General features: G+C 38.1%; 1 protein-coding gene across 25 annotated transcripts in view; it reads right to left on the bottom strand.

Moving 5' to 3' along the window:
- The window catches only part of PTK2 (protein tyrosine kinase 2), a 356647-nt gene that overhangs the window by 186476 nt on the left and 150007 nt on the right, over positions 1–20164 (bottom strand). For 24 of the 25 annotated variants that reach the window (XM_050801647.1, XM_050801656.1, XM_050801658.1 and 21 more), the window contains 2 exons: positions 14120–14199; positions 13775–13837 (listed from right to left, as the gene is read on the bottom strand). In XM_050801647.1, the coding sequence (XP_050657604.1) occupies positions 13775–13837; positions 14120–14199 (143 nt within the window). Of the gene's footprint in view, positions 1–11443; positions 11874–13774; positions 13838–14119; positions 14200–20164 lie in introns of those variants that run through there. The other variant, XM_050801662.1, reaches the window with a different exon arrangement.

Raw genomic sequence — 20164 nt, 5'->3', positions numbered from 1 at the left:
ATGTTCATTACATCCTAAAATTACCTCAGCTTCTATGATATACTACTTTCTGGTTTTACCCATCAGTTAATTCATACAACTACTGATTTTACATTTCTGTCTCTAGCCACTTTTGTTTGTAACTTCCCTTCCTTACCTTTACAGAACTATCATTATCTATTTTGACAGTTGGATATGAAGGGGGAAAAGTATCCACACAAGTTCTTCCTTTTCATTTTGCCTCCTAAAAACACAGCGTCTTTGCATTTTAAGGATTTTGATGCCAATCATTACTGGGAAGTAGCAAAATTAGTACACAGACACACTCTGGAATCTACAAGGCGGTATTCTTGATCATTTCTGCCTCTATCTACATTTTCAAGCCACTATTCCATAACAGCAAGCACTGATTTTCATATCAAAGAGGTTTTCTTTTTTTGAGACTGAGTCTTGCTTTGTCACCCAGGCTAGAGTACAGTGGCCCAATCTCAGCTCACTGCAACCTCTGCCTCCCAGGCTTCGAGCAATTCTCGTGCCTCAGTCTCCCAAGTAGCTGGGATTACAGGCCTGCACTACCACACCCGGCTATTTCTTGTAATTTTAGTAGATACAGGGTCTCACCATGTTGGCCAGGCTGGTCTCAAACTTCTGACCTCAAGTGATCTGCCTGCTTCAGCCTCCTAAAGCGCTGGGATTACAGGCATGAGCTACTACGCCCGGCCTCAGAGAGTTCTTAATTTGAATCCTGGCTCTGCCATAGGATGGACTTGCTGTTAACACCTGTGAGCCTCCGGTTACTTGTAAAGTGGGGATGTGAACTACTACCACACAGTGATGCTGAGGTTTAAGTAAACTGTTTATGAAGTTCCTGGAACGTGAAGGGGGTAGTTTCTGTTCTGCCATAGAAGAATGCCTTAGAAAGCACTGCTGTCTGGACAGCTTCTGGTCTACATGCCCTGTGTGCCTCACTGTTTAATGCAGAAGGAGGCATGGCCTGACCTGAGGTTTGTTGGTGGACAGTAGAGGTCGTGAGAAGTCGTGAGATTCAGGGGCTACTGTGGACAGAGGCAACAGGGATGAGTGACTGGACATGAGGTGTGAGGGAATGCTGACGCTATGCACCGAGAACGGGAAGGTGGGTGGGCATCAACAGTTCTATTTTAGACATGTGAGGCTGGGCGAGGTGTACATACATGCCCTTCTAGTAGGGATTTCAAGAAGGCAACTGGCCATGTCAGTATTTGGTTGAGGGAAAGACCAAGGCAGGGAATATCCTCTCCCCGACTGTGTGGCTGTCAACTGCTATTAGTCAACCCAGTTACACATCTATTTTTCTCAGAGCCAGGCAGAAATAAAAAACTTACCATATTCATTGCTGTCACAAATAAGAAAATTAAAGATAAACCAAAAAGTGTTGTATGATTCAAGAAAAATGAAAGGAAGCATATATTTTTTGAAAATAAAGACGAATACTAGGTATTGCTTTTACTTCAAAGGTGAAGACAACTCCATTTAAAAAAAAACACCTGAAGGCCAATAATTAGCATATATACAGTATAGATTTTCTTAAACTTATTTTGAGTAATAATGAATTTGTAACATTTGTCCATATGTTAGAACTTTATTGACACCTGGCAGTTGAGAAAATAAAAATGAGGCTCAAGCACACAAGGTCATGGTAAAAAGTCTGCAACACTGCCTTTAACACATTTTAATTTAATCTAGAAGTCAAACTACTTCAGGTTTTGTGATAGAGGACTCTGAGCACACCTAACGCACTATGTTAAAAGATTTTAGGGAAAGCCTATTATAGATATCTAAATTTAAAGCCTTAGGAAACCAAGCAGGGACTTGTAGGCTGTCCCATTTTTAATATGAGGTCGCCTCTCTCCACGATCTGTGTGTCTGGGACTGGTTTACAACGTGCACTCTAATAAGCAGTAGTTTTGCCTCAAGTGGCATAAAAACCTTCTTTGAGCCCAAACTCTATACAACTGTCCTGTATGTGAATAAAACAACAAATACAACTTATACATCATAAACAAAACATAATTACTAACCTTTATCATATAATAATTCCTGACTATATTAACTGTCAAAGGATATGTCCTAAATGCATTTAAACTCATGTAATAAAAAACTAGCTCACATGAAGCTTTTAGAATACTGCCAAACCCCAGTTCCCAAACCCAAGCATCAGTTTATTAGATTCCCACATCAGTTCAGAGAAAACTCTTGAACCCATACACAGATGACAAGACACTAACATTAGGTTAGAACTGTGTTGCCCAATATGCAACCACTAGTGATATGTAGCTATTTATACTTAAATTAGTTGAATTAAATTAAAAATTATGTTCCCAACTGCAATGCTCAGCACATTTCAAGTGATGAGCAGTCCCATGGGGCTAGAGGCCACCAAACTCAGTGGGGCACCCACAGAACAGTTCCATTGTTGCAGAAAGCTGCAATGGGTGGGGCTGCGACAGAGCAATGAATCTAGGACTTCGGGCACCCTCATTCTCTAGGGCTTGTTGCTGTGGGCCCAAAGGCTCCTCAGTAAGGGCAGAGACGGGTGAAATGCATGAGCACTGGGGATAGGTGCAGAGCTACCACAGGCACAACCACACAAGGTTCCTGCCTTGCTCAGAAAGACTGGGGAAAGGAGGTATAGAGGGGTGAGGAGAGAGCTCTACCATGACAATGCAGAAGGCAGCAGATCTTACAGGAGACAGCTGTACGTTAAACAAGAAGCCTTTCATTGGGATTGCCTGTATATACATAGCAGAGGGCTTCTAAGTATTACCTTTCCTACTTCTCTCTCAGAACTAACAAAAACAGTTTCTATGATCTATTCACTAAGATTCAAATCATTTAGATTTGAAGCTACAAAGACTAGAGAGGCTGTATTCGTTTACTTCCTCACGGAGACTGTATGACATACTAGGCACCATAACAGATCATGGGGTAGAAAAATCACTAATATGTTTCCTTTTCTTAAGTGAGATAATTACATAAACAACTAACTACCACACAGTGTGAAAGGTACTATAAGAGTTTAAAACCAATGCACTTAGCCATCGAGATTTAAGGTTTTTGTGGCCAATTTTAACCAGAACTCTCTTCATGTTTAACTGACCTCTATCCTTTAAGTGAAAGATTTAGAACACTGCTGACTGATGTGGTCTTCGTTCTCTTTTGCTAAACCTCAAAATCCCATTCATTACTCCACTGATTCCTGTTGCCATTTAGCATTTTTGGAAAATCCCTAGAGAGCTCTGCCCTCCCACATCCCTGCATGATGACTGTGCACCTCCTCGTATTCCTCCTTCCACACCATAGTGGCCATCCAGAATCGTTCAGGAAAAGAGGCTGTGTAGGAGGGCCTCTCCCCACCTGCACCAGCTGACTGCCATCAGCATTCCCCACTCACTGAGATGAATCCTCTACAGTGCCCGTCTAGTCCCAGCCTGTGGTCTTATCCTGCACGTGTGTATTCACATCTACAAATTCGTAACACAGCTGGCTTTCAGAAGCCTCCGATGGGAATCAACTGTCTTTACATATTAAAAAGAAACTAACCTTATTATAAGCAAATTCTTATGTCAAAGATAAATTTATTTCTCTTCTGGCAGTATTTCTGAGAAGATTCTTGTCTGGCGACCTTGTTTAATATTTTGTGAACACAATCCCTCAAATACTTAAAACCTAGGCAAAAATGCAGCCAAAACTAACTTCAAATATAACTTAAACAGGCATTTCCATGTAGTAACTCTATCTTACCCTTTCTCCAAAACTGTCAGAATTGAGTATATTTAATTCAGAAATAGTATGGTGGTACTTTCACCTCTAAATTATACTCAAGCCTCTTAACAATAGACAAACGCTAAAATTATCTAACTGCAACGGAGATTGCTGTTTCTTAATGACATTCTTCCCTTCATCCTGGGGATGAAGTTGTCTTTTGGTCAGGTACAGTGCTGCCTTCCCCAGTCTCTTCTGTAGCAAGGTATGGCTATGTGACTATGTTTTCTCCTATGTTCCTCTAAGGGAAAGTACTAAACAGCAGGTTCATAAATAATGTCACTATTATTTAATGTTGTTTCATTATAATGTAGATGAGAAAAAAAAATCGATTCCCAGCTGGGTCACTATATGGAGTGTGCATGTTCTCCCTGTGTCTGTGTGGGGTTTCTATGGTTACTCCAGTTTCCTACCACATCCCAAAGATATGCATGTTAGGGGAACTGGTATCTGAACTGTCCTAGGATGAGTGAGTATAGGGAGGGAGGAGAGAGTATTCCCTGTGACAAGAATGGCATCCTGTTCAGGGCTGGCTCCTGCCCTGCATCCTGAGCTGCTGGGATAGAGTCCAGCCACCCATGACCTTGAACTGGAATAACTGGGTAAATAATTATGTCTTCTTTTTAATCAGACTTTTAAAAATGTGTGCTTACATTTATTCCAATGTTTAATACTAGAAGTGTTTTGGATCTCTACTTAGAAGCTGGGGATGTTTTTGTGACCAGAAGGTAGCTGCTTTCTCTCCTCCTCACCTCTTATTTACAAAAGATGTAAATAAAAGTATTGTCTGTTTTACACTCCAGTTGTTCCCTGTTGTGTGAGCCCACAGGAAGTAACGTACCAGGGACAGGGGCTGGGGGACTTCACTGTCTTCTCCTTTGCCTACAAAAAAGGTACCTTGGTTCTTCCTAGATTGGAAAGACATGAAAAAGAAAGACTAATGAACTCTTTAGCTGGTTTAAAGAAAAAACCCTTAAGTTTCTAGATAGTATTTGTCTCACTCTCAGAAACTGTGCCTTAGCGGTAGCAGTACTAGTATAACTCAAAATAGTTATTTATGGCTGGGCATGGTGACTCACACCTGTAATCCCAGCACTTTGGGAGGTCAACGCGGGTGGATCACTAGAGGTCAGGCATTCGAGACCAGCCTGGCCAAAATGATGAAAGCCTATCTCTACTAAAAATATAAAAATTAGCTGGGGATGGTGGTGCACACCTGTAATCCCTGCTACTTGGGTGGCTGAGGCAGGAGAATCACTTGAACCTGGGAGTTGGAGGTTGCACTGAGCTGAGATCATGCCACTGCACTCTAGCCTGGGCAACAGAGCGAGAGACTCTGTCTCAAAACAAACAAACAGAAACAAAAAAAGTTATTTATTAATACAGTAAAGCAGCCAGGCGTGGTGGCTCACGCCTATAATCCTAGCACTTTAAGGAGCCCGAGGTGGGCTGATCACTTGAGGTCAGGAGTTCAAAATCAGCCTGGCCAACATAGTAAAACCCCGTCTCTACTAAAAATACAAAAAAAAAATCAGCCAGGCATGATGGCGGGCACCTGTAATCCCAGTTATTTGGGAGGCTAAGGCAGGAGAATCGCGTGAACCTGGGAGGAGGTTGCAGCGAGCCGAGGTTGCGCCACTGCACTCCAGTCTGGGCAATATAGCAAGGCTCCGTCTCAAAAAAAAAAAAAATACAGTAAAGCTGAAAGGGTATTCTGCATTAGGCTGTAAACAACTGAGTTTGACTTTAAAATTCCTGCCAGAATCTAATAAATTATGTGGAACATTTCATGAGTGTTCTTATTAGAAAGGAAAAAGAGAACCATGAAAAGAACTAATAAGAAACAAGTAGTATTCTGCATTCATGCATACTTCCTTTCTGTACTGAAGAAATACATAAATTTCTAAATGGCTCCAAGTTACTAGCCAAAACCAATAGGAAAAAGCAATGCCAATGCTCTCCTTGAGGTATGGGGGCCGCTAGGGTCCCCAGTTGCTCCTGTGATAGAACAGCCATGGTGTATGCATGCAAGTCCCTGCACATCCTCTCAGCCAGGCCACTCCTAAAGCACTGGCATCAGCCTTTACAATGGCCGCAATGGAAGACAGGACCAAATGCAATGTTGTTAAGTATCTTTATTATATAAAATATAAATAGGTTAATGTTTTTGCTGGTATGCTATTATTGGGCCAGGTGTGGTGGCTCATACCTATAATCTCAGCACATTGGGAGGCCAAAGTAGGAAGACTGCTTGACCAGCATCCGTTAAGCTACTGTTCAAGAACAAGGGTGAAATTTTTAAGAGAGAGAGATTTAAAAACAGAATTTTATCATCAGAAACTACATATTAAAAATTTCTAGGCCGGGTGCGGTGGCTCACACTTGTAATCCCAGCACTTTGGGAGGCTGAGGCGGGCGGCTCACAAGATCAGGAGATCGAGACCATCCTGGCTAACACGGTGAAACCCCGTCTTTACTAAAAACACAACAAATTAGCCAGGCATGGAGGTGGGCACCTGTAGTCCCAGCTACTCAGGAGGCTGAGGCAGAAGAATGGCATGAACCCAGAAGGCGGAGCTTGCAGTGAGCTGAGATCGTGCCACTGCACTCCAGCTTGGAAGACAGAGTGAGACTCCGTCTCAAAATACAAAATAAACAAACAAACAAAAAAACACTTCAAAGTAAAAGAAAAAGGGAAACTGATGTTGGAAAGATAGATTGAGCTACAATGAAGAATGTTTAGGCAATAGGGAGATAAACATGCAGGTTTCTAGGATGCCCCCAGTGCACGCACACACACACAGAGCACGACATGCAGAAGGGAAACTTTTTGGCTTTCTGGACCGACGGTACCTGCAAGGTGGGGACGATGAACCCGGCACTTGGGCACTGAGATTGGACCTGAGGGAGTCGGAAGTGGTATCATTTCCTGGCTCTTGTCAGAAGCCGCAACAGTGGAAATTAAGCCCCCTGGAATTCAGCTTGCTCAGTCTAGGGCCACTAGCCTCTGATTCAAGCCACTTTGGTGGCCTGAGTGAGAGTCAGAGTAACAGCAGATTGAGACATCCCAGTACCTCAAGGTTATTGTCAAATACAGAACAGAAAACAGCTATGCATAAAAAACATGAAGAAATAAATGGTGCAAACACCACAGATGTGCATAGCAGAGGTTACCAAGCATGAAGAAGATTACATCATATGAAATGGAACGTCTAGAAATGAAAAATGTAAGTGGTAGAATGAAATAAATGAACAACGTATGGCATAAAGATACTACTGAAGAGAATTAAAGAATTAGACGACAAATCCAAGGAAAAATCCCCCCCAAAAAAGAGGATCCAGAGAGACAGAGATAGAAAATACAAAAAATGTAAGAGATAGCAAAGATCAGAAATGCATCTATTGATTATTAAAGAGACAGTGGCATATATTTTCCAGATGAAAAACATGAATCTACAGAATTGAGAAGTATGCCTTATTCCAACTGGGTTTATAAAAAGAAATCGAAGCACAAGACATGAATAAAACTAGAAAAGATGAAAAGTAGGAAAAGGACCTTAAAAGAAAAAGCAACCACAAAGAAATGTCAATAGACATTTCTAGTCATAACAGAATATCTTTACAGTGTTGAGGAAAAAAAACCCAATGATCTGAACAATATATTTGGAACAAAAGGAAAAGCATACCAGAAAGGTGGTCTGAGATACAAACATGGTTATTTTAAACAAGGTCTTGCTCTGTTGCCCAGGCTGGAGTGCAGTGGCATGATCACAGCTCACTGCAGCCACAACAACCTGAGCTCAAGCAATCCTCCAGCCTCAGCCTCCCAACTAGGTGGGACCACAGCTGCGTGCCACTGCACCTGGCTAGTTTTTAAAATTATTTGTAGAGATAAGGTCTTGCAACATTATGTTATCCATGCTGGTCAACACATCTTCCCACCTTGGCCTCCCAGTGTGCTGGGATTATAGGTATGAGCTACTGCACCTGGCCCAATAAAGGATGTTTAAGAAATAAAATAATACACATGCAGGGAAAGCCAAAAATAATAACTGTATAAAATAATAATAATGTCTAATATTTGGAGTTTCAATTTTGAAAAGATACAACTAAAATAACAGGAAAAAATGATGTGTAAGTTGGAAGAAGATGGGGAGACTTAAGGTGTTTCAAGGTCCTTGCTTTACAGGGTTAGATAAGTTTAAAATCTGGAGTTGGTTAATATAGAAGGTTAAATGTAAGGGTAACTAATGAAAGAGTAGAGATGTTTATAAATTTCAAAGTAATTACAGAAGAAAATGTGGACTAAGAATACCAACTAAGAAATAAACAGCACATGCAGTCACACACAATTCATTTCTAGGACACTGGAAACAGACAATAAAAGCGAGTCCAATATATCACGCATCCTAAGGAATACAAATGTACTTAACCTATCAGTTCAAAGACATACTTAGCAAACTGGATTTAAGAAATCCAGCACTATGACATTTTTAAAAGACACACCTAAACAGTATAAGGACACACAAAAGTTGAAAGTGAAAAAATGGTAATGTATAAACCAGGTCAAGGCTAACCAAAGAAGGCAAAACAGATTTCAGAACAACAACAACAACAAAAAAAAATTATCAGGCATAGAGAAGATCACTACATAATGATGCAAGATTCAATTTACCAAAAATGCATATTGTTTGGATGTTTAAATAAAAGAGCCTCAAAATACAAAGGAAAAATAAATAGACTTATAGGAAGAAACTGGCAAAGTCATTATCACAGATGGGTATGTTAACAAGCTTGAATAGGAAATGCATTTTTTAAGTCACACTAAAACATTTATAACAACTGATCACACAGAGCAAATACAACAAAATGTTAATAACTGTAGCATTCTGGTGCTAGACACATAGATGCTGACTGAACAAGTCTCTCAACTTTTTTATATTTTTGAAACTTTTTCATGATAAAACACTAGGGGAAAATGATCTTATTCTAGGGTCCACAAAGGAAGGCTCCACAAAAGCTGAGAGGCTCTTGTCACACAGACCATGCTATCTGAGCATAATGCCATTAAGTCAAAAGTTAATTTAAAAAGAAAATATTTTTAAAATCCACACATTTGAAAATATAAAAACAGAATGAATGCACAAAAGTTTCAAAACAAACATTTAACAATCTTAACTTCTGGAATGCCTTTGTAAAAATAGGATCTTAAAACTCAAAAACCAAAATGAAAATACCATTTTACTACATTAAAGAAAGACAAACTTCTGTATGATGAGAGCCATATACACATAGTTGAAAGAAAATGACGAGCTAGGAAAGAAAATACAGAACTAACATTACAAGATAGTGTTAACATGACAAAGACTGCTTAAGATCAATAAAGAAAAAATAAACATATTAGAAAAGCTTATTTAAAATACAGTTAATTTAGAAAAAAACTTAAAAACGGCCATATATGCAAAGAGGTTTAATATTACCAGTAATCAAACTAATATAAAGCAAGTTATCATCTGTTGCCTATCATATAGGCAAAAATGAACAAAAAATGGCACCATGCCTTACACTATTATTAACCTGAACTGAATGTCAACTATTATGTGGCTGTTTAAATGTAGTATTGTATACTCATGGGTGGACTATATACTAATGTATATTTCTATTTAGTCACATGGAAAGATGTATTAAACATAAAGTTGAATAAAAAGGCAAGATGCATATAGGATCATTCCACTTATATTAAAACTATGCATTGAATGCGCACACAATTGTCGAAACAGAGAGCTATAAGGATATTTACTAAAACTATGATGATGGTTATCAGTAAGAGGAGTTGAAAAAATTTTCTTATTTGACAGTGTAGTTTCAATGTTTCTCTAACTAGAATGTATTATTACCTTTGAAAACAAATAAATTAAAAATCATTTTAAAAGGGCTCAAAATTAAACCAACAGATGAACAATAACATTGTTTTCTATCATTTTTTTTTCTTAATGCTCTTTAAAGAAACTCTACAGTTTGGTTTTCATCCTGACTGACAATCAGTATCTCCCATGGATAATAATCATAATTATAGTCCGCATTTATTCACTGTTGGGTACAATATGTATTAAGCTCTTGACATAAATTATCTCACTCCTTACGACGCTCCTATATATGTATCACCAATATCCCCATTTTACACGTTTGGAAACAGACACCAAGAGCTTACTAATAAAACCTGGCAAATAAAATAGTCAAGGTGTAATAAGGACTTGAACCCAGATATTCTGCTTTAAGAAGTCACTCAACTAATCTACTTATAAGGAGACAGGGTGCTGAATTCACACAAGTTGTATAATTGCAAAGAATCACTAACATGGAACAAAAGCACAGGAATTTAGAAAGAGGGGACAGCAAGATAAGCACAATAATATCCTAGAACTACAAGAAACTCAAGATTCCTCTTTTAACTGTCATATTTACTTACTTTAAATATCGCACATATAAATTAACTAAGATGAAACAGCCATATCAAAACAACAGATAATTCAACTTTCCATGCAGTCCTCTAAGAAGGATCTAATTTACAAACTCATGCTGTCTAGTTCTTCTGTTTCAAGCAATAATAATCACAAGCCCTTACTTATGTATAGCAATTCTCCCATCCAAGTACAAACCAGGCCCGACCCTGCTTAGCTTCCGAGATCAGATGAGATCGGGCACGTTCAGGGTGGTATGGCCGTAGACATGTATAGCAATTCTCATATTCTCCATTTCACTGACCCCTGACAAAAACTATGTAACGTTTTGAAAGCACTGGTTAAAGCCCTAATTTGTCCTCTTCTATTCGTCTCTTCTCTGATCATCTGAAGTTCTGTAATTTCTAGAAATAAGCCCAATTTACACCAACTTCAGTGCAAAATTTGACTTTCATTTCAAACAGATCTTGAACTTAAAATTCTTCTCTCCAAACGTACCACTCAGAAATTCACCTTGACAGATAATCTGCTTTTCTTTAACTGTTTTGGCGATTAAAAACATGTCAATGTATTATTCATGGAAATTTCTTTCAAGTATCTCTCTTCCTGTATCCTTTTGACAGTATGTCTGGCTGTCTTCATTCCTTTGTACACCTCTGGTTCTCACACAGACTCTATCTCTCAGTTACTATTTCATTTTCCTGTCTTGGCCTCACATAGAGATAGGTAGAATACAAATCACATCATTCTTTTTCCCCAGTCACTACACTAGGGTAGGCTTCCACAGCGACCCTGAAAGATGATCACATGTGTTCCTGGAGTCCTCTCCCTGTATGTAACTCAGTCAGGCCACTGAACTAGCACTCTTCTCTTGACTTCACATAACTATTTGCCATCTATTGTACCTTTTTAGATCATCTCTAACTACTTGCTTAATTCTCCCATCAGGATTTTCTTTTTAGATAGGCCTTTTATTTTACAATAGTTTTAGATTTACAAAAGAGTTACAAAGAGAGTATCCTGTATAGTCCACACCCAGGTCCCCCTACTATTAATATCTTGCATTACTTTGGTACATTTGTCACAAATAATAAACCCAGTATGAATATATTATGATTAACAAACTCTGTACTCAGATTTCATCAGTTTTTTCCCTATCCTTTTTCTGTTCCAAGATCTTATTGAGGACACCACATTACATGTAATCATCATGTTTCTTTAGGCAACTCCTGGATATGTGAGTTTCTCTGACTTCCACTGTCCCCTTCATCACCTTGACAATTTTGAGGAGTACTGGTTAGGTACTTTGTAAAATGTCCCTAAAGAGGGATTTGTTTGATGTTTTTTCTCATGATTAGACTCAGGTTATGGGGTTTTGTTATGAGGAAGGCTACAGAGGTAAAGTGTCTTTCTCAACACATTACATCATGGTTGCACACTATCAACACTACTGATCACTGGTTATGCTGACTTTGACCACCTGGCTGAGGTCATGCCTGTCAGGTTTCTTCACTGTAAAGTTACTTTTTCCCCACACTTCCTTTCCTTATTATACTCTTTAGAAACAAGTCACTAAATGTAGCTCATATGTTAGAGATGAGTTTTATGCCCTACCTCCTTTGAGAGAGGGAATCTACATAAATTTTTTGGAATTTTTCTGTAGAGGAAATTTGTCACTGCTCCTTTAAATATTTATTGATTCAAGTATTTATATTACTATGGATTCATGGGTATTCATACTTTGGGTTATAATCTAATACTATGTAACTTAATTTGTTGCTCAAATTGTTCCAGCTTTTGTCACTGGGAACTTTTTCCACTGGCTCCTTCATCCTCTGACACGGCCCCATCGTTTTGCTTTTTGAGCACTTCCTTCTTTCTGGCACTACAAGCAGCTCTAGGGCTCACCCTTGTATTTTTTCTCCTCTCCCTCGAACTGCATTTTTCCAAGGAGCTCTGGTTCCTTCCACTGAAGAATGGTACTAGAAACCAAGATCTAAGCACAGAGTACCATAAGAGATGATTTTTAATGCTGCTGGTATTTGTGATTTCATAACAGTGAAATAAACGAACAGTGATCTTTCCTTTTTCATTTTAAAAAACATGAATGTTCCCTTAGAACTAAAAATCAACATGCTCCAAGTAACTTGTTTTCTTTCTCCTCAAGCACACTGCTTTTCTGTGACTGGTATCCATAGTGGCCCATGAGAGAAAACCAAGAGACTCCTTGGGTTCCTCCCTGTCCTTGATTCAAATATAATCAGGCTCCAGTCACACAGACTCTGCCTCTGCTAGCCCAGGTCTCCATGGCCACTGCTTCCTTCTGTCTCACAGCCTCATCATTCTCACATGGACAAGAAAGGTACAGCAGCTTCCTGACTCACTGCTTCCATCTTTAAACTTCTTTAATAAAATTCTAATCTCACAAATATGGAATTCTAACTTGCGAATCTCATCATATAATTGTCCTGCTTGAAATGATGAGTTAGCGATGCTCAAAGGCTAAGTCCAGACTCTTTGAAGAATGTACTAGAGAGGTAACGACCTGGTCCCTGTATACACGTCCCTATCTCCCTCATAAGAATGCTATTCTATCTACTCACAACCAACTTAGAATTTCCTAACCTTTGCCTGATGGTCCATGTTTCTATGCCTTTGCAAATGTTGATTTATCCTCTTGACTGGCTTCCTGGGTCCCATGCAACAAACCCCACATACCTACACTTTGTGAACCACTCATTCTTTAAGACTTAGGTTAAATAACATCTCCATGTGAAAACACCTCACACATCAAGCACCATTCTCCTGCAAACACCCAGCTGATACTTCCACTTTCATTTCTAGCACATTATGTTATAATTTTGCTTACTTGTCTGAGAGTCTTCCTTTTAGTGAAATGCTTCCTGGGGGTTAAAATTTTGTTTTATTTCCGAATCTCCGGCACTTAGCTACAAAGGACTCAATGTTCAATTATCTTTTGCTGAATTAATTATGAAAAAGATGAAGTATAGGGCTTCTAGTCTCCCACAACGTAAACTCCAGATTGGGTTAATTTAATACAATCTAATATAACAGTCTAATGCACAAATTAATTTCATTATTGGAAAAATTTCTAGTTATTCTAGATTTTTCTGATACATGAGCAGTGAGTAACTTCTGTATCTCCGTTTGTGAAAAACAATCTGTAGTAACTTATACAGAGACTACGAACAATAATTTATAAGCAATTTATAGGCAGCTGTAGAATTCAATATAAATTAGAAAAAATATCACCTTGCTATGATTAACTCTACACAGACAAAATGTGTACGTTAACAGGCCATATACAATATTAGCTTTAAGACATCTATCAACAAATCTAAATGTTTACTAACACAATTAATGTCATCAAGGATTCTGTTCTTTTCCTCTTCCAGACATAAAATTTTAGAAATAGTAGTGTTTCAGAATCAGTATTTAATTTTAAGATAAACTACAAACTAATTTAGTTCCGCATATTTGCAGGTATAGCTTATAAGTATAATACTTACTCTAATACTTCATAGTTAGACTTCTTTTCTAGGGCATTGCCCCGCATCTCCCAGTATGATCGCCTAAAATCAGGGAAGAGGGAAGATATACATTTACATGTATATATAAGGAAAAGTTATGTTGTTAAATGATGAAAACTGGGAGAGAGGCAGCTGAATAATAAATAAAATCAATGGCAACAACTGCAATTATCTTTGCACCAAACCAACAGTTCATAATTTACTCAAATTTTATTCAGTATTTCACTGATAATCATTATGAAGAAAAGCAAAATACCTGCAAAATATTCAAAAATAATTTAAAAATTGATAAATAAAGGCCTTAATGTATAGTTACCATCTTACCGTATTTCTAGACAACCCAACTTCAAAGCAATTTCCTGGTCCACTTGATCAGCTATCTCTAACATATAATCGCTCTTCACCTACAACAAAAGGAATAGGATAAACAACACTGTTTTAAAAGAAAAATATCAGACATATGCATCCAATAAATGTTTCCTGAGTACCTTTCATATAGTTTACATTGTGTCAGTAATTATGCTTGATGTTAAAGATATAAACATGAGTTATACCAAAAAATATTAAAGAAATAAAACGGTCTCCTATTAAGAAAAGCTCATATAATCTATGACCACTTAAATGGGACATTAAGAAACAATGAATAGAGTCTGAATCATAATAACCTTCAGCTGCTCCACACCCTTCCCATGCTGTCAAAAGTGAAAACCAGAAGGGAAATTTCCATTTCTACAAAAATTTGCAGATGTATTTTCTGACCTCAAACTACAGTTCCAGCAGCATATTTTGGACTCCAATGAAAAGGCAAAGGATTTACATACTTCAAAATCCATTTAAATGTGCAGCTGAGGTGTTTCCATCTAACCATCAATTTTAAGTGATTAATCTGCAAAGTAATACAAGCTTAAAGTCTAAAGCAAAGACAAGAATCTAATGGAATTCTTGAAATGCCTTCTAAACAATGAATAAACTCAATTTTAAAAGCTGATAAGAGTGATATCAATACTTGCAAGTAATTGTCACTGTGAACACATTTTCAAAGATGAAATGTGTACCATTTCCTTGTAGATTAGCCTGAAGAGATTAAAATCTGCAATTTATTTTGATAAGCGCACCCATTTTGAACCTCACATGAAATGTTACCCCCCTTCCTCCAAGAAGCATCCCATTCTCTTCAGCAGCACACCTGTGTTACTAGAAAACTACACTCTATTATGAACTTTATCAACACAAAAATTTGTGCAAATTTGTCTTCTCTCTTGTTCTGTACTTTCATAATACCCTCCATTTTGCCTCGTTCCTCAAAGTCTAAAATATTTACTCTGACCCTTTACACAAAAAGTATCTTGACTTCTGCCCTAAAAAAATGTTCAAACATCCCGTTCTTCAACAACTGCCTACTAGCCTGCTAGCTCATTTGTTCAAAGAGTTCCATCCCCAGTTAACTCACCTCTCACTCCATACCAATCTTTGTCTACTTCATACTGGATGGTTCCTCATTATGACCGTCTCTTGCAAAGACAACCAGCTCCCCTGTCTCCTATTATCCCTCTGTTTGAATTGCTTGGTAAACCCAAGCCATGTTGAACCTACCCACTCATCCTCTTCATGCTTAGATGAGCAGCTGGAGAAATCATAGTATAAACTCCACTTTCAACTCATGAAGACAAATCTCAAATGGCCAGTTAAAACTATCTGGAAATTGAACAATGCTTGCCTAGGAAGCTCTACAATTCACTGATTTCATACGTCCTCCAGTAAGCCTGCCATATCTCTGTTACAGAGAAGATAAAAGACATCAGATGGGAATACTCTCTGTAACCTACCAGGAATTCATAACTTAATATGCATTTAAAAAGTATGAACATTTACTCATTATTTTCTCTTAAAGTAGGAGAAACATTCCCTCAGCTAGCAGTAGACAACTATGTGCTATTACTGATTTAAGGAATATTCTGTCTCAAAACCTTCCTTTATTTTCTGCATTAGCATCTAAGTCTGTGTGCTCAATAAATATTTATTGAATGAATGAGTAAACAAATGAGTGAACAGTCATCAAACTGGAGGGTGGGTACATAAATGTTATTTTCCATATGTATTTTCCATCCTTTACAAGGAACAACAGTTTCTACTACTTCCACATAGCGGGCACTCAAGACTGATCAACTGCAACGGAATTAATCCAGTCAGTTAAGTAAAAAGCTTTAGGTCTAGAACGATTTGTTTAACTTCAATTGGCTCTTGTTTCTACAAAACAAAAAATAAGTCTCAATCTAAAGCCTGTTTTGCATCATAACTAGGTTTATTATCGAGCACAAAAATAAAGGCGCAAGAATTAAACCAAGACAGGTATTTAGATAGGCAGAAAAATACCACAGCTACTCTGATGGAAACATTCAGTGGCTTTTAGTTGCCCGATGCAGATTTCAGAGGAACTACTGCAGACCACCAATTACATGTTGAGGAAAATGCACCATTATGAAATTCAATTAATCTTGAAGATTAATTGCCACAATTTTTAAACACTATTCACAGGTAGGAAAAATAATCAAATGCTATATTTCATCATCAAAATGAAATTTGTATTGTAAAAATGAAAAAAGGGGAAATTAAAATTTAATAATCTTCATTTTAAAAATCTCATTTATGAGAATGATTTCAAAGTTCTGAGACTTGTTTTCCTGTAGCTTTAATCTCGATTATCAGAACTGTATGATCACAGACTGAATCTATTTGTGGCCCAACGTGATCAAAGTATTCTGCAAAGAGTATAGATCTAAAATAGAATAAGGCATCACCACAGACCCGCATCCTCCCCTCAAGCCCCAAAGCAGCTTCCCCTCTGCCGCCGGAGAGAAAGCAAACTCTGTTCAGTGTCTCAATGCTCCCTGTTATCTAGGCTCTAGAGAGTGTTCTCTCAAGCCACTGAGCGAGGTCACATCCTGAGGCTGGGCTTCAAGACTCAGAATTATGTACACACTTGGTTCATTTCCCTTATAAAACACTTCTTGACTACCTCTCTTTCACTAACTCCCAGCAGAACTGCTATCATTTGTGAAACCAAATTTATCAAGCATTTAAGTTTCTATAAAGTATATATACCTAGCACCATGTCAAGCAGATTTACATGTAATAACTCATTTAATCATCAGACCATCACTGTGAGATGGGTACTATTATCATCCCCATTTTACAGCCTCAGAAAAAGCCTGAAAGAATTATCAAAATGATAGCAGTAGATAATAATCCTACTTAAGGAGTATCCACCAGGGACCAGTTACTACGCTAAGCATTTTACATATATTTCTGATCTTTACAATAATTCTTCAAGGTAGAGTTTATTAGTCCTATTATATATAAAGATCAGAAAACTTAACTTTGTGTTAAGCAAGTATTAAAGTCAGGATTCAAAATCCAGATCTATCAACCCCTAAAACTCCAGCTTTAGTTTGTACCTACAACTTGTGAACCCTTCCACAGTGCAGTTATTCTCTATTAGAATGAAGATTAACAAGCAGGAACCACCTCTCATTTACCCTTGCATCCCGAGTATCAACCACAACAGATTCACATGCATCGCGCATCTCCTAAGGTGCTGGAACACTGTCACTGTGTTGTATTCTCTTTTTCTATTGTGGATTATATCCAGGTCCAGGAAAATTTGCAAGATTCTTCCAAAAGAAGACTTCTGAAAGTTGATTTTTAAAAATCAATTTGTTGGCTGGGCGCAGTGGCTCACGCCTGCAATCCCAGCACTTTGGGAGGCCGAGACAGGCAAATCACCTGAGGTCAGGAGTTTGAGACCAGCCTGGCCAACATGGTGAAGCCCCGCCTCTACTAAAAATACAAAAAAATCAGCTGGGCATGGTGACAGATGCCTATGATCCCAGCTACTTGGGAGGCTACGGCAGGAGAATCACTTGAACCAAGGAGGCAGAGGTTGCAGTGAGCTGAGATCGTGCCACTGCACTCCAGCCTGAGGGCCAAGAGCAAGACTTTGTCTCAAAGAAAAAAAAAAAAAAAAAAAACTAGGATGGGCCAGGCGCAGTGGCTCACGCCTGTAATCCTAGTATTTTGGGAGGATGAGGTGGGCGGATCATGAGGTCAGGAGATCGAGACCACCCTGGCTAACACAGTGAAATCCCGTCTCTACTTAAAAAAAAATAATATATATATATATATATATATATATTTATTAGCTGGGCCTGGTGACAGGCGCCTCCCAGCTACTCAGGAGGCTGAGGCTGGAGAATGGTGTGAACCCGGGAGGCGGAGCTTGCAGTGAGCCTAGATCGCATCAAAAAAGAAAAAGAAGGAAAAAAAAAACTAGGATGGATTTGGACTTCTTTCTTTGTGCAAGTATTGTATGTGTATTAAGGAGTTCCTTCATCTCACTCTGTAATAGAATGAAGCACAGGTTTTAACATAAAAACTGTTCACATTTTCTAATAGAAAATATTGATGCTAAATTACTCCATAATGTATTGCATATGTCAACTCAATGCTTTGGCTACCACATGAGATTTTGTCTTATTTTGGTCTCTTTTGAATATTCTAATAGCTACACAAATTTATCAATTGGACTCAGAATTCCTTGGTAGCACCGAAAGAGGACAGGGCAGAGGGCAGACAAAGGTAAAACTGACTAGGCTTACTTACTAGCTGGGTGAACAAAAGCAAGTAATTTTACTCTCAGAGCCTAGTTGACTTGAGTTTTTGTCAGATTCGGTGAAGTATTTTATATACAGATGGAACTCAATGGCAGCTCCAAATTAATCCTAATTTAATTTTTCTTCTTTCATACCTAAGCTATAAAAAGATACAAATGAACAATTATGCTATCTTAATGAGTTACATACGTTTAAACAATTCAATGTCATTTAACATAGTATTTAACAGTTATGCATTCATTAATTTATCAAATGTTTACAAAATGACTATCATGTGCCAGGATATTGTAGCGAATAAAACATACATGGAACTTACACAAAGGTAATGGTAAATTTTAATTTAAAAATAATTACTTTGAATGTTCTATTGAGGATAGACCATAAAGTTATATGATAACAAGTGTTTCCATTATCTCTCTTTGTTGTCCATTTATACTGGTTAAGTAACCCCAAATTTTATCAGAAGTAAATGAAGGGGCCAGGCATGATGGCTCACACCTACAATCCCAGTACTTTGGGAGGCCAAGGCAGGTGGATCACCTGAGTTTAGGAGTTCGAGACCAGGCTGGTTAACATGGTGAAACCATCTCTCTACTACAAATACAAAAATTAGGCATGCACGGTGGTGTGCACCTTTAGACCTAGCTACACAATGGTGGTGTGCACCTTTAGACCTAGCTACACAATGGTGGTGTGCACCTTTAGACCCAGCTACACAATGGTGGTGTGCACCTTTAGACCTAGCTACACAATGGTGGTGTGCACCTTTAGACCCAGCTACACAGGAGGCTGAGGAAGGAGAGTCGTTTGAACCCAGGAGGCAGAGGTTGCAGTGAGCCGAGATCGTGCCACTGCTCTCCAGTATGGGCGACAGAGCGAGACCTTATCTCAAAAAAACAAAGTAGTAAATGAAGAATCCAATTGCACAGCAATCTTTTAAAAGAAAATTTGATGTTGAGTGTGTGTGTGCCCATGTGTACGTGGGTGGGAGCACATGCACACATACAATCTGATTTCTCAAACTTCAAAAATTTCCTTTATTTCTTGGACTTTTTTCATGACATCTTCTAACAAATCTCATCTAAAAGTTTGGAATATCAGGGCATTAGGATTAAAAGTCAATTTTCAATATTAAATTACTGAAGATAATAAATTGAGTACCTAAAACCCATGCCCTACTGTGTTGTGGATACAGCGGTGAAGAAGACAGACTTCTTATTTGCTCTCACTGAATGCACACCCTGTTGGTAGGTACCACAGATTAACAACAGTTAAGTATAATGTATAAACAACAGATCAGTGGTTGCTAGAGTTAGGGATGGGATAGCATGTGACTAATAACGCAACAGGGATTTTGTGTTCACAGGATAGTTCTGCATTTTGATTATGATGATTACATACATTTGCACCTGTGATGAAACCGCACAGAATTACACACAAACACACACACTTGAGTGTGTGTAAACATCAGTGAAATCTAAATTAGGTTTGCGGTCTAGTTAACAGTATTCTGCCAATATCAATTTCCTTATTCCTATATTGGATTAGATCATGACTGAAGTGGTAATTACCGGACTGTATACAAATGTCAAAACTTACTAAACTGCATACTTAAATTGATTATTTTATTGTATGCAAATTATACCTCAATAAAACAAATTTTGTATTTTTAAATGTGTATTATGTTATATGAGAAATG

Source organism: Macaca thibetana, chromosome 8, assembly GCF_024542745.1.
Source record: "Macaca thibetana thibetana isolate TM-01 chromosome 8, ASM2454274v1, whole genome shotgun sequence".
NCBI classification, from domain to species: Eukaryota; Metazoa; Chordata; class Mammalia; order Primates; family Cercopithecidae; genus Macaca; species Macaca thibetana.
This window is presented reverse-complemented; position numbering and strand designations above follow the sequence as displayed.